The sequence below is a fragment of the Raphanus sativus genome, chromosome 4 (genome assembly GCF_000801105.2).
Source record: "Raphanus sativus cultivar WK10039 chromosome 4, ASM80110v3, whole genome shotgun sequence".
Lineage (NCBI taxonomy): Eukaryota > Viridiplantae > Streptophyta > Magnoliopsida > Brassicales > Brassicaceae > Raphanus > Raphanus sativus.
Window position 1 is genome coordinate 23,620,134 of NC_079514.1, and position 24,362 is coordinate 23,644,495.

General features: G+C 36.9%; 2 protein-coding genes across 2 annotated transcripts; one reads left to right on the forward strand and one right to left on the reverse strand.

Moving 5' to 3' along the window:
* Nucleotides 1-296: 296 nt before the first annotated feature.
* On the forward strand, nt 297-2,475 carry LOC130511216 (uncharacterized). The gene is made up of 3 exons (XM_057008103.1): nt 297-758; nt 857-1,682; nt 1,793-2,475. Exons 1-3 carry the CDS (start codon nt 297-299, stop codon nt 2,473-2,475), a joined length of 1,971 nt encoding a protein of 656 aa, XP_056864083.1.
* Nucleotides 2,476-11,527: 9,052 nt separating this feature from the next.
* On the reverse strand, nt 11,528-13,527 carry LOC108846831 (AP-1 complex subunit mu-2-like). Its single transcript, XM_057007638.1, has 8 exons — nt 13,195-13,527; nt 12,840-12,986; nt 12,702-12,764; nt 12,467-12,601; nt 12,278-12,381; nt 12,069-12,176; nt 11,872-11,968; nt 11,528-11,779 (listed from the first exon to the last, which is right to left on the reverse strand). Exons 1-8 carry the CDS (start codon nt 13,321-13,323, stop codon nt 11,702-11,704), a joined length of 861 nt encoding a protein of 286 aa, XP_056863618.1. The 5' UTR covers nt 13,324-13,527; the 3' UTR covers nt 11,528-11,701.
* Nucleotides 13,528-24,362: the final 10,835 nt, after the last annotated feature.

Below are 24,362 nucleotides of genomic sequence, written 5' to 3' on the forward strand. Positions count from 1 at the left end.
GTAGCCGAAGCACATTATCCTGTTGTTGTTACGCTCATACGCAGATTCGGAATAAAAAATTTTCTTGCTCTTTTTTACGATTTATATTTTATTTTCCGTTATTGTCGTGTTCTGATTGCTTGACGTGTGGTTTATCAGAAATCCGGGACCTCTGGGAAATTAGGGTTTTCCTACTTTCCTAAAATATACGAAATATTGACGGTGCGAATTTCGGTTCCCACAGTTTGGAGCTAGAAGGAGGGGGGGGGGGGGGTACAGATCAATCTTACTCACGACCAGCTCACGCTCAACCAGACATGACAAACGACGATTCAGCAAACTTGCAAACTCCTCTAAACGGAGCACCCAAGGACGTCTTGAACACTCCCGCAGCGGATGTTTCCGCGGCTAACGCATCTGCTAACGCCGCATCGCTCGATGAGTTCAAGAAGCTGCTTTCCGCCTACGAAAAGAGGTCGGAAGAGCAGAATAAACTCGTGGAAACCCTGACCAAACAGGTTCAAACCTTAACAGCAAGGTCCCGCGCAATCCTCCCTCGCGGAGCCACCAAACTCTGCGGCAGGAGACTCGAGTTTGCGACCCCACACGATAGGCTTAGAACTTCGCTGGAACGTCCTTCCGGACAAAACCCTAGCGAAACATCCCCTGTCGCAAAAGGCGACTCGGAAAAACCTCCGCCGTCCGAAAAGGACACTGAGGTGGATGAAGTCGAGCGTATCGACTTGGAGCTCAGCGATGACTCCGACGAAGATCCCGACGTCCATCCAAGGAGAACCCGTAGCCGTTCGGCTCGGTAGAATTCTCCGTTCGACAAACCCGTGAGGAAGAAGAGGAAAACCTCTATTGGGTCGAACAGGAGGAACTTGCCGAAAGGCAAACCGAGATTACTCGCCGCGAACGCCGACAAGCTCGGAAAACCGCTGGAGAGGATCCAGACATACGCGATCTCCGCGATTACATCACCAAGACCGCCGCGGAAGTAAGGGCCGTGAAATCGCAGATCCACCACGCCACGAGTGCTGCTCCAGAAATCGATATGCTGCTCGAGGTGGCTCGCAAGACTCCCTTCACCGCGCGAATCTCCGAGACCAAGGTATCTAATCCGGAAAAGCTCAAGATACCGATGTATAACGGTACGACCGATCCAAAGGCGCATCTCCAGGCGTTCCATATCACTATGGGAAGAGCTAGGCTCAGAGAAAGCGAGAAAGACGCTGGTTACTGTCGCCTGTTCGTCGAAAATCTCGAAGGCGCGGCGCTCGAATGGTTCTCCCGGTTGAAGCGAAACTCCATCGGAACCTTTTGCCAACTCGCATCGGAATTCCTCCTCAAGTACTCTATGTTGATCGATAGAGAAACTTCCGATGTCGATCTCTGGAGCTTAACCCAGGAAGAGGGCGAGTCCCTCCGAGAGTTCATAAGCCGTTTCAAACTGATCATGGTGAATGTCAGCGGAATCAGCGACAAGGTCGCCATCGACGCGCTTAGGAAGGCGCTTTGGTACAAGTCGAAGTTCAGAAAGTGGATAACGCTTAAAAAACCTCGCACGATTCAGGACGCCCTCCACAAAGCCTCGGATTACATAATGATCGAAGAAGAGACGAAAGTCCAGTCGCAAAAACATAAGCCGGCAAGGAACGCTTCGAAAGACGTGGATCCAAAATCAAAGAAGAAAACCTCTCGTAACGACAAGTAAGTCCATCACGAGGGGGAAGAACTCCAAGGCGCGCAGAACTACGCGATCAATCTGGAGCAGGGCAGGACTTCAGGAAATACGTGGAATCGTAACCAGAGTTACGACAAAACGTATACTGCGAGTTCCATCAGACCGAAGGTCACTCCACGGCTAACTGCAAAGTCGTAGGGGCAAGGATGGCCGCGAAGCTGCTTGCTGGAGAACTCTCTGGAGTAACCAGCATCAAGGATCTAATCCTTGACTCCGACCATCCGCCAAAAACCAATAAGAATCCTCCCGCGGAAAACTCGTCACCGAGAAATCAGACGGGGGAAAAACGCGAAAGAAGACCGGACGTTAGGGGGAACGATAACTCCCACAGGAGGGTGAACATGATCATGGGAGGATCCCAATACTGCAAGGACTCGGTCTCGGCCATCAAAGCTTACCAACGGAAAGCCGAGTCAACTGCGAAGTATCCCCCACGGTCTCCTCCTCGAGACGGGCAGAACGCCTCGATCACGTTCACGGAAGAAGAGGCTTGCGGAATCGACCTGCCTCACTGCGACCCCTTGGTCATTGATCTCGTAATAAGAGATCTCGAAGTCGCAAGAATACTCATCGACACTGGAAGCACGGTAAACCTAATCTTCCGCGATACCCTAAGAAGGATGGCCGTCGAGCTCGGAGAAGTCACTCCGGTACCAAAACCGCTCACGGGTTTCTCCGGACAAACGTCCATAACCCTGGGATCCATTCAACTACCCGTCATCGCAAAAAAACGTCACCAAGATAGTTGACTTCGCGGTGGTAGGTAGCCCGGTTATTTACAACGCGATCATGGGAACTCCATGGCTAAACGCCATGAAGGCCGTTCTCTCGACTTATCACTTGGGCGTCAAATTCCCAACCAGGACTGGTGTCGCTGCAATCTGGGCTTGTCAAAAACAGTCGCGACTTTGTTTCCTAGCGGAGCATAAGTTAAGGCATATTACGACGACCTCCACTGTTAAACGCAAGCGAACCCAGCCTTCCGCCGAAGATACCCCGACAAAAGGCACAGCGACGTCTCCGACGGAAACGGATTCGGAGATCGGAACCGTACCCGATTCCAAAGACAACGTCACAACTCAGCGGGAAGAGAAAAATCCCGAGGAAAACGTCGACCCCGCGACTAAAACGGTCGACGAAAAACTAACCGACGAGTAAACACACTCGCGACACAAATAGAACTACGATATGGCTTGATCCTCGAAAGAGGTACGTAGGCAGCTCGTCGAAACCCGGCGAGTTCAGCTATCCCCCTCACCAAAAAGGGGGGGGGGAGTGGGTACATATACTCGTATACTCCCACAAAAGGTCGAAAATCCCCGCATTTGTATTCGAAATTTTCGAAACTTTTTCAATAAAATTCTCTTTCTCAATCTATCAATTCCTAAACATTCCAGAAAACGAAAAATGTATCCTCAAGAAAACGCGAGACGTCGCAGTTTTACTGAAGATATTTAGTTCGTATCATCCGTCAAAATAGTCCATCCGCGACTTTAAACATTCCATCAAAATTGTTCATCCGCGACTTTAAACATTTTATCAAAATAGTCCGTCCGCGACTTTAAAACAACCATTAAAATAGTCCGTCTGCGACTTTAAAAACGAAAACAAACCCGTCGATTGGCCCCGACGGGCAAACACATAAACGTTTCACTTAAACAAATTCGTAGTCAGATTTTTTCACAAGATCCTCTTACATCCGACCAGGATACCATAGCGCGCTATACAAGAAAATCGAAATTTCGTCTAGCACTTTGTAAAGGAAGTAGCTCGGTTCGTACCCAGACAAATCATATAAGCCGATAACACTTCGCGGATTTTAAAACGGTACGAATCAGGTCAAAATCACAAACAGGCAAAACGGAAGCCGATCAGTCATCGCATAGCCTTAAAGCTGAGAGTAGACCTAGGTCTTGCCCTAAGCCCAGCCTTGCTGGCACTTAACATCTCACGGACATAGTATCAAATATGAGATCCCAAAACATGTCTCTTATCGCTTACACCTAAAACGTTCGCTAAAAAGTAGCATACGGACCAAGCGACGAATTAAGAGTTAGAATACGAAATGACTACTCGCATTCTGCCCTCTACACTTGGCGAAAGTTTAAATCAGATCATAAAACATAAATCATCGAAAAACTTACTTCATATTTAAAAAGCCGCACAAAGACGGCATGGATTCAAAGCCTTAAAAGGCCAGTCCCGAAATACATAAAAGTACGCAACCTACTACGGTCGCGGCATAAACAGATAAAACGGCCACACTTGGCCACGGAAATACAAAGATAGGGGAAAAGCATTTTCCCGATAAATTCAGTAGAGGATAAAATCGTCTGACGACGAAGTTCCGAACTCCGTTGGATAATTCACCTCATCCTCACCTCCCTCCGCTTCGGTCGCGACCTCCACCGTGTCAGTAGAAACCGGGATCGGCTCCCAGAGTCCCCATATCCTTTCCTCGATAAGGGGAAAAAGCGATTCGGCGTGAGCATTATCCTTCATGCCACCCTGCATGAGGTTCAACTCCTCTTTGTAAACATAATCCCTATGTTGGGTCCTCGCGAGAGCTCCGACCGATCCGCGGCACTCGCGAAAATCGCCCACCGCAGCATCAGCAGCCCGAAGATTGTGATACTCCTCCTGGACTCGCATTGCCCGATTCTGCATCTCAGCGGCAATCTCCCGTTTGGCCTGCCTCCTCGCTCGGCGAATTTCTTTGGCATGGTCGGCGGCCGCCCTTAAGTTCCGTTCCAAAGTATCCTCTTGGAGCCGCGCAAAATCATTCGCATTTCTCTCCACTTTGAAGCGCCAGATCCTCGTCTCTCTCTGGCTATCCACCAACGCCAAGCCAAGATTATTCATCGCCTGCGGAAGTCGAAAAAAGAATTTTCACAAAGACAAAAATATGATCAAACGGGGTGCAAATGGAAAGCAAGGGACTAACCCCGTTGACTACGCGAGAAGTCTCCGCTAAAACCTCAGGCCTCTCTGTTTCTTCTATGAAGGGTTACGGGTTTGGATGATCGGGAAGACCAGAAAAGAAGTCGTCAAAGTTAGGAACTGGCGCGTCACTCGAACCACTCCCATCGCCAAAACCGAGAGACGGATCCCATCCCGGGAGCGGAAAATCATCAACGGGAAAGTCATGATCCTCGACCTCGATGTCTTTGTCCTTAGACGGCAACCCAGGCGATCTCTCAACTGGGACGCGTTCCGTCGGGACACGTTCCGGGAGATGTTCGACGGGAGCAAAATCTATATCACCTTCCGCCTCGAAATCGGAGTGGACCATTCGGATCGCCTTCCGAACCCTCCGACGGGTAAAACTGGTCCACCCATGATCACCGCTCCTAAGCGCGTCTCTCACTTCCATAATGTCCCTAGGCCAGGTATGGATCACGCTAATGTGCGGAAGAGAATTCGGAAGCGAGACCATACGAAGTCAGAAATTTAGAACATAACAATCACTATACAAATCCCCAGACCATACGAAGGAATTCCGATGTTCCGGACAGTTCCAAACTTAGAAATTCTAAATTTATGTTTTCAAACTTCAATCTCAAACATTAATTCTAAATCATATATTAGTTATCCTAAGCTATTAACTAAAATTACAATATTAATCTGGTAAACCTACAAAAAATACTTATAAAATAAATATCTTGATAACCACCCACTTTAAAACTGAAAGGCCAATGATTTGCAATGGCGTGGATCACCATCATGTAACTATCACCATTAGATCAACAAAATCTAACGGACACAATTGTTTAGCTTTTTCTAATTTGTTTTTTAATTTTTTTATTGTTTCCCTTCTCCCTATACGAGTCTACGACATCTTCACTCTTCCTCTGTCACCTCCTCTCATCCTCACGAGTTCTTCTCCTCTCTCATCTTTCTCGATTCTGTTCCTCTTCTTCTCTTATCCACTAATGAAAAATTCACAGACATAGCAAGCATCAATATCCATCTGTGAGATTCAAATTTGTTTGTAAATTTATTTGTTTTTCAGATCTGAGGAAGTGGTGGAGTAACGAACGGTCTTGTGACGAACTTGATGAACCGGAAGTGGTGGCATCACGAATCTGGCCTGATGAACCGGAGGTGGTGACGGACTCGTAACGACGGTGCAGCTTCTTCATCTCGTAAAGAAGAGGAGAAGATGAAGAACAGACCGAGACGGAGAGAAGAGGACGATGCAGAGGAATAAGCAACAACAGTGCAGCTTCTCCTCAGCTTCTCAAATGATACGGGATTAGTAGAGGAGAGTAAATGAGACAAGCGTCAGCTGGAGAATAGAAGGAGAAACTAAGCTGGTCAACGGTCATAGAGGACACGTGCCGATATGAGAGTGAAGGAGAGAAGAGTTTGTTACAGCAGTTAGAAAATAGAGTATTAATAGTGACGAGATTGTGTTTACGTCATTCATTCAGAAAAATATTGTTGAGTTTCTTAAATCTACATTCTGTAATTCTTGAACTCATTACTGGAGAAATTCTTCTTATTCACGAATTTCTACAAGTAGAGTTACTGAATCTGTATTTCAATCGAAGTATTGGTTTGGATATTAGAGGTGATCACTGGAAACCTCTATCAGTGGTATCAGAGCCATCGTCCTCGGAATCTATGGCGGGAAATAGGTCACAAGCGTTATCGGAGAGTACAGTAGCGAGAGAGATGGAGAATGCTTTGAGTTCGAGATTCGAAGCTTTGGAGAAGGCGATTGCGTCGCAGATCGAACAGAATCAACGACGTGATTTGGAGGTCAACAATATGCTTGAAGCCTTCAAGATGATGTCGAGTCAGCATCAGGCAAATACATCGGTGAATGGAGAAGAGATTCGCGATGAAACTCATGGCGTAGGAACGATTCGACCTGGATCCTTTCGTTATAATCATCATGATCAAGGTCAACATCGGCGAACTCGATTGACAAAGAACGAGTTTCCCAGATTTGATGGATCGAAACTGGTGGAATGGTTGGGTAAAGCGGAAGAGTTCTATGCGATTGATAACACACCCGAAGACTCTAAAGTGGGAATCGCATCTATGCATTTTGATGGCGATGCAGCTGCTTGGCATCAAGCGGTTCGCCAAGAAGATGAACATGCAGTCGTTTTACGGAATTGGCGAGCTTATAGGAACAGACTCAAAGAAAGGTGTGAAGAAGTTATGGATGATCCTATGGCTTAGCTAAAAGAACTTAAAGAAACTGATGATATTGTGGCGTATCACGCGAAGTTTGAGTTGATACGATCATGACTCCATATGTCTGAGGAGTACTTGTTGAGTGCATATCTTGCAGGCTTACAACTGGATACTCAGATGCACATAAGAATGTTCAGTCCACAGCCTACTAGACAATGCTTGGTGCTGGGCCGACTATATTAGAAGGCACATCCGAGAAAAGAAGCTAAGAGTAACTGGACATCTCAGAGAAACCAAACAAATGAGAGCAACCAGAGGGGTCTCATTACTCAGAAGAAGGAAGACGAGAGTAAAAATAAAGATTTGAATGGGAGGTTAAAACATTTTCTGTCACAAGCAGAGATGAGTGAGAGGAGAGCGAAGGGTTTGTGCTATTATTGTGATGAAAAATATACCAAAGATCATTACTTAAAGCACAAGAAAGTTCAGTTGTACTCGTTGGATTGTGGAGAAGGGGAGTTTCATGATGCGTTGGATAGTTTGGAGAGACATTATGAAGAAGAAGACAGTTTCGTAGAAACGGAGGAAAGAAATGATAAAGCGCATATATCATTGAATGCAGTAACTGGAGTTTCTGACTATACTACTATGAGAGTTCGAGGAGTGCAGGGGAAGAAGACAATCTATGTGTTGATTGATTCAGGTTCAACACATAACTTCATAGACCGGAAACTTGCTAAGATGTTGGGATGCAAGTTGGAGTCTACGCACAGAACTCAAGTAGCAGTCGCAGATGGAAGTAGAATTGCAGTAGATGGAAGGGTTGATGGATTTAAATGGCAGTTCCAAGGAGTTGAATTTCAGGCAGACTTCATGGTTATTCCTTTGGGTTGTCATGATGTAGTACTGGGAGTACAGTGGTTGAGCACTTTGGGGCCAATAACGTGGGACTTCTTGAAGTTAGAAATGATGTTCAGATGGAAGAAAAACAAAGTTTTACTTCACGGGATCAAACCGGGATCGATTCAAGAGGTTAAGTCCAAACGCATTGAACAGAGAAAAGATGAAGAATTACAACTGCATATGATCTATGTGCAGTATAAGGATGATGAGCAAGAGATGCAACTGAACGCTATTGAAGATATACCTCAGAAAACTCATCAGTATAAGGAGATAGAAGAGCTTACTACTGAGTTTTCAGATATCTTTGAAGAACCTACATCTCTACCACCATTCCGTGAGAACCATAACCACAAGATCACATTGATGGAAGGCTCTAACCCTGTCAATCAGAAACCTTACAGATATGCGGTCTATCAGAAAAACGAGATTGACAAAATGGTGAAGGCATTGCTAGAAGCAGGCACAGTTCAACCAAGCTCAAGCCCATATGCTTCACCTGTGGTTTTGGTTAAGAAGAAGGATAATACTTGGCGTTTGTGCGTGGATTATAGGAAGTTAAACACGATGACTATCAAAGACAGATTCCCTATTCCATTGATCGAAGATCTAATGGATGAACTAGGTGGTTCCAGCATTTACTCGAAGATAGACTTACGTGCTGGCTATCATCAAGTTCGGATGCATCCTGATGATATTCAAAAGACAGCATTCAGAACACACAGTGGTCATTATGAGTATGTGGTAATGCCATTCGGCTTAACCAACGCGCCTGCAACTTTTCAAGGACTCATGAATGCGATTTTCAGAGAGCATCTACAGAAGTTTGCACTGATATTTTTTGACGACATTCTCATATATAGTCGGTCAATGGAGGAGCATATCAGTCATTTGTGTATTGTCTTTGAGCTAATGAGAGCAAACAAGCTTTATGCTAAGAAGAGCAAGTGTGAGTTTGCTACGAAGAAAGTGGAGTATTTGGGGCACTTTATATCAGCAGAGGGAGTCTCCACGGATCCTGCAAAAATCAAAGCGATTACAGAGTGGCCCAAACCCAAAAATCTTAAAGCATTACGTGGATTCTTAGGCTTGGCAGGGTATTACCGAAAATTTGTACAAAGCTTTGGTGCCATTTCTCGGCAATTATCAGCTTTGACTAAGAAGGATTCTTTCTTATGGAACGAGGAAGCTCAGACTGCGTTTGAATCTTTGAAAGAATCAATGGTAACGACCCCAACGCTGGCTCTGCCACGTTTTGATAAAGTCTTCGTAGTTGAAACAGATGCTTCTGGTCAAGGAATTGGAGCAGTCTTGATGCAGGAAGGACATCCTTTGGCATATATTAGTAGACATCTGAAGGGGAAGCAACTTCATTTGTCTATCTACGAGAAAGAGTTACTTGCAGTCGTATTTGCTGTTCAGAAATGGCGTCATTACCTATTGACGAACCATTTTATTATCAAGACGGATCAATGGAGTTTGAAGTATCTGTTGGAGCAGCGCCTTAACACTCCAATTCAGCAACAATGGCTACCAAAGTTGCTTGAATTCGATTATGAAATTCAGTATAGGAAGGGCAAGGAAAATGTAGCAGCAGATGCTCTTTCTAGAGTGGATGGATCGGAAGTGTTGCATATGGCTATGACAGTATTGGATTGTGATCTGTTACAGAGGATTAAAGATGCCTACCAACATGTCCTTGCTGTTAAAAAGATTATTGAGGAGTTGGAGAAGAACAAGAAAGTAAAGAAGCATTATGTGTGGAGTATGGGAATTCTAAGAAGGAAACAGAAGATCGTCGTTCCTGCTGATATTGAGATAAGGAAGATGATACTTGAGTGGCTACATAGCTCTAGCCAAGGTGGCCATTCAGGCAGAGAAGTAACAATACAGAGAATTAAAGGAGTGTTCTATTGGAAGGGGTTAGCTAAAGACGTACAAGCTTTCCTTCGCAGCTGCTCTGTTTGTCAACAATATAAGTATGACACCTCTGCTTCACCTGGACTACTGCAACCACTTCCTATACCTGAGGCTGTGTGGACGGATATTTCGATGGAATTTGTTGATGGTCTGCCAATGTCTTCGGGAAAGGAGGTGATTCTGGTGATTGTAGACCGTTTCAGCAAGGCTGCCCATTTCATCGGTCTCAGTTATCCTTACACTGCATCTTTTGTTGCTCAAGCTTTCTTGGATACGTTCTATAAGCTTCATGGTTTTCCAAGATCTATCGTCAGTGATCGTGATGCAGTGTTTGTCAGTGATTTTTGGAGAGAACTCTTTCAACTTCAGGGATGTTCTTTGAATCTATCTACTGCTTATCACCCACAAAGTGACGGACAGACTGAAGTTGTTAACCGCTGTTTAGAAACGTACTTGCGTTGCATGACGGGAGAGAGACCTAAACAGTGGTCGAGTTGGTTACCTCTGGCTGAGTATCGGTACAACACGAGTTATCACTCTTCTACACAGACAACGCCCTTTGAGATTGTTTATGGGCAACCACCACCGATACATCTTCCTTATGTTCCTGGTGAATCAAAGGTACAAGTGGTGGCTAAATGTCTGGAAGACAGAGAAAAATGTTACTTCTTCTCAAGTTTCACCTCTTACGAGCTCAGCACCGAATGAAGCAACAGGCTGATAAGCATAGGAGTGAGCGGAGCTTTGAAATTGGTGATAAGGTTTACTTGAAGCTCCAACCTTATCGTCAGAACTCAGTAGTGACGAGGTCTTCTCCGAAGTTGGCTCCAAAGTTCTATGGTCCCTATGAAGTTTCTGGACAAAGTGGGAGTGGTCGCATACAGGCTGAAGCTCCCTTCTTCGTCAAAAGTTCACCCTGTATTCCACGTTTCTCAGTTGAAGAAGGCTGTTGGAGATGTTCACGATACTCATCATCTTCCTACTATGGTTCACGATGTGTTTGAGAAGGAACCGGAATATTATTTGGAGAGGAAGATGGTGAAGAGACAAGGACGAGCAGCTACGATGGTTTTGGTTAAATGGCGCAATCAAGCGGAGGAAGAAGCTACATGGGAGTTCTTATTTGATTTGCAGAGGAGGTTTCCGGCTTTTGAATTTTGTGGTCAAGATGTTTCAAACGGGGGAGATTTGATACGGGATTAGTAGAGGAGAGTAAATGAGACACGCGTCAGCTGGAGAATAGAAGGAGAAACTAAGCTGGTCAACGGTCATAGAGGACACGTGCCGATATGAGAGTGAAGGAGAGAAGAGTTTGTTACAGCAGTTAGAAAACAGAGTATTAATAGTGACGAGATTGTGCTTACGTCATTCATTCAGAAAAATATTGTTGTTGAGTTTCTTAAATCTACATTATGTAATTCTTGAACTCATTACTGGAGAAATTCTTCTTATTCACGAATTTCTACAAGTAGAGTTACCGAATCTGTATTTCAATCGAAGTATTGGTTTGGATATTAGAGGTGATCACTGGAAAACCTCTATCATCAAACCCCCACGAAGACAGAGGTGGTGGCGGCTATGTGGCAGTGGAGACAGAATGGAGGTGGCGGAGGAGTTAGGAGGCGGAGGATTTAGGGTTTTTTTTGTATTTTTAGATTTAGTTTCTAAACCGGGTTTATCTTTAAACCGGTTTAATTTGTAAACCAAATTATTTGTAAACTAATTTTAATTTACAAAAAATATTTTATTTTTAATTATTTCGATTAATTTTTTAATTTATTTTTAATTATTTTTATTTTCAACTAATAATAGTAAACCTTAAAAACAGCTATCTTAATGTTAAACTACAACAGCTTTTACGAAAATGCTATAATAAAAGGGAGACCTAAGATAGCTGGGGCAAACATAGCGCTTTCAATAATGCTAACAAAAGCATACGATAGCTGTTTTCTTCCGCTAAGAACATACATTTTTCTTGTAGTGATATCTTCGTTCCTTGAACTGACTTTAAGCTTTTACAAGCATCTCAACACGGCTTTTGGAATGCTTTTCTATTTGCGTTTCAACCCATATAAGAGGCTTTACCTGAACAAGAAATATGAAAAAGAAACACACCTGAGCCAAAGTTTGCTGAGGACAGGAAAAATTCTCATCCATGCTAATTCAACATGTCAAACCTGAGTACTGAGTGTATATGTCATCAGATCAAAAGCCCCATCAGGTGGTATGAAAGATATGGTTCTGTCATTTTCAAAACGGCCCAATCGAACACACCTGCATTGAAGAAAAGAATATATAAAACTTAAGCGTAGAATAATTTGAATACAAAGAAACTAGAAGGGTTAGGATCACTGGAGCTTCTTAAAGAACATACTGATGGAATTTGATGTCCTCTAAATCAATGGCCTTTCCCTTTGTTGCTCGTCCCTGGGCTTCAAGCAATACTCTATCATTCAGTCCTAACTTACACTCTGGCATTCCACTGCAACAGAAAGGATAAAAGAGTCAAATAAAATGGCAAGACAAAGATAAAAAGCAAAAGGGAATTGACATTTCACATGCTTTAGTTGATTAGGAACATACGTCAGGTAAGTACGCATCTTCAGGGCTCCAACCACATCAGACCTGAGGATTTGCCCATAACTGTTGACAAGAATATTTAGATTCTCAATTACATCCAAGAAAACCTGGATAAATAAGAGCAGGGTTTCGTCATATACAGCAGAAGGATAAAAAAGTTTGTTTTCTTCTCTTGAAAACAAAAGCACTCACTTCGTTCTTCTTGTACTGTAATCCCTCACTCCTCCAGGAGACAGCATTAGTGACAGCCATTGGAGGTCTCTGTGTAACTTCCATTCTATATGCATCAGTCTTGATGAATTCACTGAGGATTCTTCCTTCGGTATACTGAGGATACCCAAAGTCCATCATTTCATCAAGTAACTCACACTGCCATCACCATAAATCAATTTCAATAGTAAAAGAGCTATGGAAGAGGTAATCATACCACAACGACAAAATTATCCCTGAGAGATTCTTCCTCTAACTCCTCAAAGTAATGCTGGAAGACCTATATAGATCACCACTTCCATCATACTGGCAGCATGACATTGTGTACGCCTTAAAAGGAAAAGAATTTACTTACATCGACAACACGGTGAAGGAAGGAGAGAAGGGTGGCAGCATTACAGTTTTGTCTGGAGGCTATCATAAGGTAAACGTTAGTATGTTGTACAAACATGTAAGTGACCCCATTATCGTAAGCAACTGGATCGTTTGACTGTGAATCATCCTGTAGATATGAAGTTTAATTAGAAAGCCTCAAGATTGAAATCCAAACCATATAACCTAAAACAATGAACAAACTTGTTTACTCTACAGAATCTTAACCTTACAGATGAATTCAGGCTCTCTGCCGATTACACAGTAACTATACACAAAAGAAGCAATGAGCGAGAAGAAGAAGAAGAAGATCGCGGAATGAAATAAGGAAATGAAACCTCTTTCTCGATGAGCTTGGAGAAGAAGCGCTCGGCTTGAGCGGCGGAGACGTCGCCGCGGTAGTCACGCCAGACGATAACGCGACCCTTGATATCGAGCAAAAACAGCGCAGAAGCAGCTCCTGCCATGTCTCTTCTTCTCTAGATCCAAATGTGGTGGATCAATCACCCAGATCTGATGAAACAGTGCCAAATCTAGAAGGAGACTGAGGTACCTAGATCATTCGCAGCTGAGATTTTCCACTATTTTGCAATTGAATTTTTATTGATTTTGTTTTTCTTCTTTGGGGATCATCACGCGGAAGCACAAAAAATAAATTTAGCAAATAATCAATCGAGCCATTCTTGACTTTGAAATGACCGTTGTTTGTCGTTCTATTACTTTTTTCTTTATTTACTATATAGCCTTTTCCTCTGTTATCCATTCATGATTCATCTACTTAGAGCAACTCCATTGGGAGTCCAAGAGGAAAACTCTCACAGTTTCCCACAAAAAGAAAAGATTAAAATAATTGTGGGGTCCACAGAAAATATAAAACTGTCTCACATAACTCCTTCTCCGTGAACCTGTCTCTTAACTGTTCCGCGGGCCCCACGCCACGTGGCGGCCCGCGATTGGTTCGATTTTATTTTTTTTTTTTTTTTTTTTTTTTTAAAAGATCAAACGAAAAAAAAAAAAAAAAATTAAAAAATTACTTTTTTGTTCTTGGAATTCGTGCCCTATGGATATGACTAATGGAGATGCTCTTAGGCCATGTCCAACGCGGATCCGTTAGGCGAATCCTTAAAAAAAAAAGTAAAATATTGATTGTTTTGGTTTTTGTGCCAGATTAATGCCAAAAATAACTAAGCTAAGGACTGATCTCAAGCGAGTATTGTTACTGTGTCGCGGGCCTTACGACACGTGGTGGCCCACGATTAGCTTTTTTTTTTAATTAAACGAAAAAGTAAAAAAACTAATAAAAAGATCAAAAAGAACATGGGAAATCGAGCTTTAAAGGACTTACCATTGCACATGCCCTTAGAGCATCTGTAAGAATTCAAAATAAGGTTTGAGTATAAGGCCTTGATTGGTAGAGCATTAGCATTAGCATTATGCTCTACATTATCCAATCAACATTTGTTATAAAAACAGTTAGAAAAGCATTTACTAAATGCTAATGCTCTCCAAATGCTCTCTAGCAAATGCTCTCATATGAAGCTTTTGGAAGAGCATTTGCATTTACAATTTATAAATTTAAGAAAAATATATAATTAGTACATTTATTTGATTTAATAATATCATAAAATTATTTTTATATGCAGAAAATGAAATTTTGATTTCTAAAATAAATTTACAATATAAATATTTTTAAAAATAGTATTTCACATTTAATATATAACTAAATTATATAAATTATATTATATTTTAAATGCGAAATATTATTTTAAAAATAGATATTTTAATTGTAAATTTTATTTTTACATAAATATAATTTTTTGAAATTAGTACATAAAATAAATTAATTATATCTCTTTTATATATTAATATATATTTATTTATTTAGTTAATAATATTCAAATTATTTTATATCCAAAAGTAAATTTATATTTTATTTATTTTATTTAATAATATTCAAAATTATTTTATATCCAAAAATAAATTTATATTTTAAATAAATTTTACATTTATTTTTTAAATAATAATATTTCAGATTTAAAATTTAGTTTATGTTATTAATTAAGATTCATTATTTTTAATAACAAATATATTATTAATATTAATATGTTATATATATATATATATTATAATTAAATATAATATATAATAACTTTTATAAAAAATTAAAATTGTATACTGCTACTGCTCTACCAATCATCTTATTAAAAGTTTTAATGAAAGCATACAGCTTCTGCAGCATACTGCTTCTATAGCATACTGCTATTGCTTCTTCATCAGCTGTACCAATCGAGGCCTAAGTTGCTATAAGCGAGTATTGTTACTGTGTCGCGGGCCTTACGACACGTGGTGGCCCACGATTAGCTTTTTTTTTAATTAAACGAAAAAGTAAAAAAAACTAATAAAAAGATAAAAAAGAACATGGGAAATCGAGCTTTAAAGGACTTACCATTGCACATGCCCTTAGAGCATCTGTAAGAATTCAAAATAAGGTTTGAGTATAAGTTGCTATAAAAAACACCAAATATCTATCTTATTAAAGTAAAAGTACTTTTTGGAAATGTTTGGAAACAAGGATAATAGTAAAAAAAATATAATGTTGTTTGGAAACATGGATATCACTATATTAAAAAAAATATTAATAGGCTTATCTTAAATCATAGATTATTATAGCCCAAAGTACAATTAATATTTATTTTTGGATTTTGTATGATTGTTATTAATTTGTTAAGAAAAAAATATTAGAATTATTTATAGTTTTATTTTAAGGTTTTTTTGAATAAATAAAAAACATAATATAATCTATGATATATATATTTCATATTGTTACTTTCTGTTTTTGTATATTTTAAATACTTTCCCAAATTTGTTTTGATATATAACAAATACATTATAACTATATAGTGATCCACTTCATGAGTTATTCTGTGTATTTAAAAATGATACATTATTTGTAAGTTAAAAAATTATTAAATTACAAAAGTATATATATTTGTAAAATTCTTACTAAAATATTTACGATTCACAATATTTTACGGACGTTCCTATTCTACGACACAGTAATGAATTACATAGTTTAAACAATAAACAAAAGTAGTAAAACTAGAACCTTAAAATTTTAACTTTCTAAAATTTGTATATCCCTTTAATATTAAAAGGGAAGCATATTTAGAGAATACCATTAAAATACAACTTATTTACTAGCATGCCATTACTGATGTGTCAGTTTGAGAGTTATTTTCAGCCTTTTATAATATAATCCACTTATTACTATTACTAGACAATTTACAATTATTGCCACTGGTCACACCATGAAATAAAATGTTCACGAGAGATACAGATGCATATAATATGGTTTTATAACATTTTTCCCATGTGGCAGAGCCGGGCTTGAACATATGTATATGAAACATTTGATTGGGGCCCCCATCTTGTGGGGCCCCCAGTTTACATTTTTTTTCTTTTTATTTTTACAAAACATTATTGGTATATATATATCCATATAGTTATATATTGCAAATGTAAAATAAAATATAAAATATATTTTTATTATTCATAAATTTAATAGAAACATTTTATTTTGGGTTATTATGATTTAAAGTGAATAAAACTTCAATTAAAAGAAAATGTTTTTTTAATAAAGGATATTGTTTCTATAGCAACTGAAACTAATAACATTTTCTTTAAATAAAACAGAATAATTCAAACATATTTTTCGTTATAAGAAATTTATTGTCAATTTTAAATAAAATAAGAATTTTTTTATTATTTTGAAATAGGGCCTCCAAAATTTCTACAAATTTCAGGACCGGCTCTGCCACGTGGATCAAACATGGATCTACACATCTATACGTTCGATATGAATAATCGATACGTCCCATGTGGATCAAACATACATCCACTCAAATCCATAACATATCGAGTACTGTCTTCTGAATAATCTAACAAACATCTGCAAGTCTTCGGTCTTTCTCAGACGAAAAAAAATTCTCAAAGCATATTTTTTATATTGCTCCTCTCATTATATTTTTTTTGTCAACTGCTCCTCTTATTATATATTACGGTCTATCTCATGATATATGTTCTTGACAACCAACTGAATTTTTTTTTCATAGCAAATATAAAAATGTTAATAAAAGCATATGATAAAAATATCTATATTGAAATATACTATATATCTATGTCAATATCATTGAAATTTAATTACAAACCATCTAAAATAAATAAGTGCTGTCTTGTTTCATCCTCCACATTGCATAAGATGCATTCTGCAGGCACTTGCATTCCCCATCTCCTCAATCTATCTCGAGTACTCAGACGATTCCTGGCATTTACCCAAGTAATAAAGGCATGTTTTGGGATTCTCCCATGAAACCAAACTTGCCTATGCCATAGTACTGACTCACCTTGAGGGTGTAAGGCCGACCAGGTGTCCGCAGTGGAGAAAACACTCGATGCTGGTTTGTTTCCTGGTTTCCACAAATAGGTGTCATCCAACTCAGACGAGCTAATGGGTTCTGCTTCTGGGAGGATTCCACGCAGCAGCTCCAATACTCTGCTTCTACTGCGAAACCTGCTTAACCACCACTCTCCATCCTGAATAGCATCTGCAACTATAGCATCTATAGGTAGACCTGTAACCTGAGGACCACTTGGACCTGTTATATCGATAAGAGGTCCATGCTTTGTCCAGTTATCATGCCAGAATCTAGCTGTAATCCCACTCCCCACTTCGCATACTATCAATGGTCTTGCAAGATGCCTCAAGTTACACAGACTTTTCCATATCCAACTGTCCGATCTTTGAGGCTGAATATCCCAAAAGTTCCTGTCTCAGAATTATAGAAGGAGAGATATTACTCTGCTAGGAACTTGGTTTGGCAGATTCTAGTTGCAGGTTTTTGATGAGCAAAGGTTTAGGAGTTGAAGAGATTTTTTTCTTTGAAGTAGAAAAGTAAGGTTTGTATAGTCTTTTTTGCTGTTTTGTTTTCCCGTCTGTGGGCATCCTTTTGGATGATAAGTTGTAGGCTCTTTTAATAAATGGAAATAAAGTGGTTAAAAAAATAATAATAAATAAATAAATAAAATAAATATTTTAATTTATTTACATAAAAATATTGTAAAACAAGAGGTATTGGTTGATTTACGTCATTACTCTAATCTCATATATATTAATTGAAAAAAAAAATACTCTAGAAAGTGTAAGATTTTATTAATATATATTTTACGGAAATCTTACCAGAAATCGATATATTAAAGATTTATTTAGAAACTATTGAAATTACTTAGCGAGAACATATATTGCACAATAAATTTTTATTTCTAACCCTAACCTTCTTTTTTCGCCGCAACCAAGACATAGAATAATTTGGAAGTGTCGATTTTGACAATCTTAAATGGTAACATTTTTTTAGTGCAACCCATCGTTTTCTTTAAATGGGCCTACAACCATTTTTAATGATTAACTAAATGGACCACGTAAATAGTAAAATGTGTTTAGATTTAAAAAGTGTTGCATACTCAAAATCAATACTAATCATCATCATTTTCGTTTAAAATTTTGTTACAATAGAGAACTAGATTTTGATCCGCGCTTTCAAAGCGCGGATTTATTTTCCTTTATGATTTTAAATTGACAAATATTTAGTAAATGTCATATTTTCATATATTTGTTTTTTATATCAAAGACTTAAGTTTTTTATCTTTCTTTATCGTGTTTCATTTTAAAAGAGTATAGGCATGAGCACAATATCGGACCCGAAGAACCAACCCGAAACCGACCCAAAAATCAGGGTCCCAAACCCGATCAGACCCATGGTAAATATCCGAATGAGTTCTAAATTGCTATATCCGAAGAACCGGTCCCGAACCGACCCTAACCGAGAACCAAATGATTACCCGAAGATATCCGAAATGTGAATATATATCTAAAAATATATGTTATAATTATATTTATAATTATTTTAATATTTTAAATTAATATTATAAGTTAACTATAGTAGTTATTTTCGGTACTTTGAGTATTTTTTTTGAATAAAATATGATAGTTTGGATAAAAGTTTACCCAAAAAAAACTGTATAGAATGGATATTTTTGGTTACTTTTGGTTACTTTTGAGTAATTTGGATACAAAAATTTGAACCGAATCGGATACTTTGGTTACTTTGAGTACAAATAACCGAACCCGTTTTAGATACTTTGGTTATTTGGTTATTTTTCAGGTTCTTATGCATGAGAACCGAATCCATCCGGACCCAGAAAGACCCGACTCGAACCTGATCCGAAATTTTATAATACCCGAATGAGGTTTAATTTCAAAACCCGAAAAACCCGATACCGGAAAGAACCGATCCGTACCCGAATGGATACCCGAACGTCCAGGTCTAATGAGTATTTATGTTTAGAAAATTAAAGTTTATTTTTAATGAATTAAGTTGGTATAACTCTAATAAATTAATTTTATTATGTGGTTAATTTTTTTAATAAACAATTATGGTTAATTTTTTTAATAAAAAATTTATATACTTTTAATAAAGATTTATACTTTTCAATGAAAAAAATCAATTTTTTTTATGAATGCTTAAATTATATTAAAAAATAAAAAACATAATAATTAAGTGATTAATTTGTGTTCACTACACAAAATATTAAGAATGGTTGAAAATAAATTATTTGAACTTGGAGGAAAAAAATAAGAATTGGATCTGATTTTTTAATCGGCCCAAATGGCCAAGAGAGGTGATGTGGGCAGTGGGCTGGATCCAAAAAAAAATGATTCAATATAGATGTGTTATTAATATTACTTAATTGCCCTTAATAAAATATGCAATGTTAGTAAAGAAAATGGTATTTTTAGTAAAAAAATCAATAGGTTTGAGAAACTTCCAAAAATTTAGTTTATTTATTTAAATTTAAGCTTTTTATTTAATGGTATAGATATCTAATTCAAAATCGTATCTTTTCTTAACAGGTTTGGATGCAAATCGTTTGGGCCTACATTAAGCATTGGGCCATTTAAAAAAACGTTGACACAAAACGTGTTGGACGTAATTCACGTAAATACCCTTTTTTATTCTATGAAATATAAGGAACCATTGTAAAGAAAGGGCATGTTTAGGTAAAAAGAACAATAGGATCTTGCTTTAATAGTATAGATATAGGGTTGAGCATAATCAGAGTCCGAAAAACGAACCAAATCTAATCAGAAAAAGTAATACTAAATTTTAAACAAAATTGGTTAGATATCCGAACGGATTCAAAATTTTGATATCTAGCAAACCGGAATCGAATCCCATCCGAATCAAACCAGATTTATATACTAAAATATATTAATTATTTTTAAATTTATCATCTAGAAAAATATACAAAATATATAAGATGTCTTTAATTTGTCCAAAATAATTGAAAATATAAACAAATAATTAAAATTACGTGTTTAAAATAGCTAAATGATATTCAAAATACCAAAAATACTTAAAATATCTATTAATTTTCTATCCAAATATCTATGCTAAACTAAATTTTATGTTAAGTTTAAGTATTTTAACATACATTATTCAAATTTATGTGTTATATATTATATTTAGATTTTGAGAAATTTAAAGTATATATTAACTTTAATTATTCAAATTTATATGTTATATATTATTTTTACATTATTCAAATTTATATATCTATCTATATAAACTATTAAAACAGGAGTACAAATTAGAAATACCCCTAAGTTTTCCACAAAATTTACCATTGTCTGCCACTACCCTTAAACACAACCGTTTCTTTCAATTACTATACCAATAAATTACTAAATCATAATTAAACCTTGACGATACTATATACCATCTAAATAAGGTAAACAATAAAATTACGAATCATAAAATCTCGGCGTCCCTCGTTATCTACCTAATATTACCCTAACTTTATAACAAACTAGGGTCGGCCCGCCCTACGGGCGGGATAAATGTTTTGATTTTTGTTCATTACTTATTTTTATTTTAAAATATTATATTAATATAACTTAATTTGTTATTAAATGAATTGTGATTACTTTCTCTGATTTTATGATAAAAATGACAAAAACATTTTTGTAATCAATTCAATTTATTCATATATATATTTATTTATTTATAACACTTTACTTTTATTAATAAAATCAAGAGTTGACATAATCTTCTTGTTGAAGATTTGTTATAATCGCTGAAATGAAATTATAGTATTTAACTATTTATAAAGAGTTGAATGAATTATTGTAGCGTTTGCTAAGAAGATGTGTTCGTAACCAATAACATGATTTAACGGAGGAAATATCATTCATATATATTCAAATTATCAAAACAATCAATAATACTTTATATTTGTTTTAAAAAATAATTGATAAAACAGTAATAAAATTTTAGTTATTAGTATTAAGTATTTTAGAAATAAAAAATATAATTATATTAGTGTAACCAAACTTATTAATTTTTATTCCCCATTGAGTTTTGATTTTATGATTTTTAAAATTAATATTAGTTTAGACTTTGGATTAAAAGATATGCCATTGATTATATTTATAGACTATTAAAAGTCTATATAATAAGATATATGATCAACTAATAAAAAAAAATATATATGTGAAATGTTTTCATGAGTGAGTCAAATAGGAATTTATTATCATCTTAATCTCATGTTCATCATTAATACTCGAGATACTCCCTCTGTTTCTATAAGATCCATGTTTTAGATTTTTCACACTTATTAAGAAAAACATAAAATTTTAGTTACCAATGCATTGTTTTTATTAATTAACAATTCCCCAAAATTTTGAACCAATAAGATTTTAATAAATACATTATATTTTTGGAAATATACAATTTTTCATTAATTAATGTCTTGAAAATGTAGAAAATGTATCTTTTTGAAACAAATTTTTTTTCTAAAACATGAATCTTTTAAAAACAGAGGGAGTATGTTATTTTATTATTGTAAAGTATATATCACGTGATAGAAAAACATATAAAAATGATTTTAGCTTAGTTTAAATTTATTTTGGCTTTAAAACTATTAAATTTTTAACTTTTAAAGATATGAGAACATTTATGTTCTTTTTTTCCTTCTTATACCCCGTCTCGGTTGTTGTATTTGCTATCTATATATAATTAGTTTAAATAATGTTCATAATCGTATTTGCATAATATTGTTATTTTTTCAGGTGATCATAATAATTATTAACAAAGTATAGCAAATTTTGTATTGTGGTCAAATATCTATATTATAATTTTTTTTGGATGTCACATGCTAAACATGTAACTGAAGTTTTTTTCTAATAGGCTTGCATGATCATTGTATATAATGCTTCTTGTTTTTATATTTTAGGTGTATTATCCTCAACCCAGAAGAGAAAAGCTTTATCATACGTTTGATTTTTATGCTCACTCAGGTATATGCTTAAGTACATGTTAATTAAGTATTACCTAGGTAATAGCTTATAGCCACATTTTTGTCTTTTTTTTTTTTTTATAAACCCTCTACTCACATCTCAGTTATCTAACCTCCTACTTTCCATGTAATATGTATATAACATTAACTATTTACTATAGTGGGCATGCAAAAATGGTTTTGATATAATTTTCAAAAAAAAAAATGGTTTTGATACAAAGATCACTTTCATCTTGTTCCTTGCTCTTTCTTTCTTCTACCACAGCTACATGTAAAGAGAGGAACTCATAAAGAGTATACAACCAGAATCTAAAAAATCCATGTATGAAACTAAAAGCAGAAAAAACAACAATAATGTCATTAACAAATGGACATTTAATCATCATATGATAGCAAAGTTCAATAACCAATCAGATGTACCGCATGATATCTATTGCCATACACCGATTGAAAAATTAAAAAAACAGATGCCATCGTTTATCAAGATCAAACATCTTATATATATGCCAAGTGCAACGAACACACATGCGTCTTTGTTATTTGCAACAAAGAATGTGATGAGGATTATTTTTTTTTCTTTTTTCAAAAAAAAAAAGAATGTGATGAGGACGTTGTTTAAATAGTCATAGAATTATCTGAAGACACAGGCAACCGTTATTTCAAAAAGTTATTTTCCCGATGACATTTGTTATTTCTTATATTAGATACATTAAAAATCAGTCATAAAAGTAATTTTCATAGTTGATTTATTGATCTGAGGCGGGGTGGGCATGGCTTGTTCATCTATATTGCCCAGTATGGTAGAGAGAATCTTCATCGGTAGGTTTCCCAACCTTCAAAAGAAAGGACATGCACTTACTTAACTTAAGGAGACCTGCTTAGGTAAATTAGTGGGACCAGAGCTTCCACTGTATGGGACATAGTTCTGCAGTACGCTCCTGCACGCCGATTCCCCAGAGTTCTGTGCCAGCTGCGGCGGGTAGTCGTTGTTGCTATTCCGAGCGGTGCTTCCTGTCTGTCATGAATGAGTATATCTGCTGATGTGCCGGAACTTGGAATAACAGTGCTAACTAAACGATCTTTTTTTCCTTATCTTCTTTTATTTTCTTCTCAGTTTCCTTTTTACTCTTCTCCTGCGATCTTCCTCCTTTAATTTCTTCAAATGTCTCCTTCTAATTCGATCTTTCCTTAATTTGTTTTATATTCCTTCTCTTTTCTTTCATCAGTCATAGATTTTTTCCTTTTAAATCTGATATCTACATTTACTCTAAGATCTCCGACTTCTTTTTCTTCCCTACGATTTTCTACTCGTCATTTTTATTGTTCTTTATATCGTGTCCATGACTTAGCTTGATGCTTTAATTCTCATCTCCTTGTTTCAGATCTGAACTTTTTGGAAAAAGGCACAGATGGTTGATTTATACAGCACAATCGATGATGTTTACGTGCATTCACCATCTTTGCAACCGAGCACCGTCGTTGTTTCTCCGACGGCCACCACCATCGCCATTTATTCAACACTGCCATCACTGCCGTAGGCGCGTAGCTCCTTCCACCGACAAATATATTTAGTTTTATTATATTTTTGTTTATTTTATGTAATAAATATGTAATGATTTAATATTTTCTATTGTATTTTATATTTTCATTATTTTCGCTTTTATTTTTTAAATAAATTTTAAATTTTTGTCGGGATCACGACGCTAACTATCGATAACTTTTCTGAGAACTCGTATTCTCGGCAATTTCCGAGAACTGGCCGATGCCACCTCGTTTCCGAGACTCAAACTCCGACGAACTGAAGTTTCTGGGAAAAGCGTTGGAGATGGAATCTTATGATGATGTACAGACAGACTTGAGTATCGGTATGGAGACCGTTTTCTTATAGTTTCTTCCGATCTGATCTAGTGTATTTTGTTTGTGTTGATCGTAGTCTGTTCTAGATCCAGGCAATACCACCGTCAAATTCACAGGTATACATTTGATTGATTGTAGAGTGTTTAGGTTAGAACTAAATTAATGATTATGTTAAAGCCCACACAAAAGCCAAAGCCCGTATCTTTACCTTTACTTTTTAATGAAACGCAGAGTTTAA

Coding starts and splice junctions, on each gene's coding strand:
- LOC130511216 (XM_057008103.1), top strand. CDS start 297: ATGACAAACGACGATTCAGCAAACTTGCAAACTCCTCTAAACGGAGCA. Junction 759..856: donor ACTCCGACGAAGATCCCGAC/GTCCATCCAAGG, acceptor TGGGTCGAACAG/GAGGAACTTGCCGAAAGGCA. Junction 1,683..1,792: donor ATCAAAGAAGAAAACCTCTC/GTAACGACAAGT, acceptor AATCGTAACCAG/AGTTACGACAAAACGTATAC.
- LOC108846831 (XM_057007638.1), bottom strand. CDS start 13,323: ATGGCAGGAGCTGCTTCTGCGCTGTTTTTGCTCGATATCAAGGGTCGC. Junction 12,765..12,839: donor TCCTTCACCGTGTTGTCGAT/GTAAGTAAATTC, acceptor TGATCTATATAG/GTCTTCCAGCATTACTTTGA. Junction 11,780..11,871: donor CATATACACTCAGTACTCAG/GTTTGACATGTT, acceptor TTTCTTGTTCAG/GTAAAGCCTCTTATATGGGT.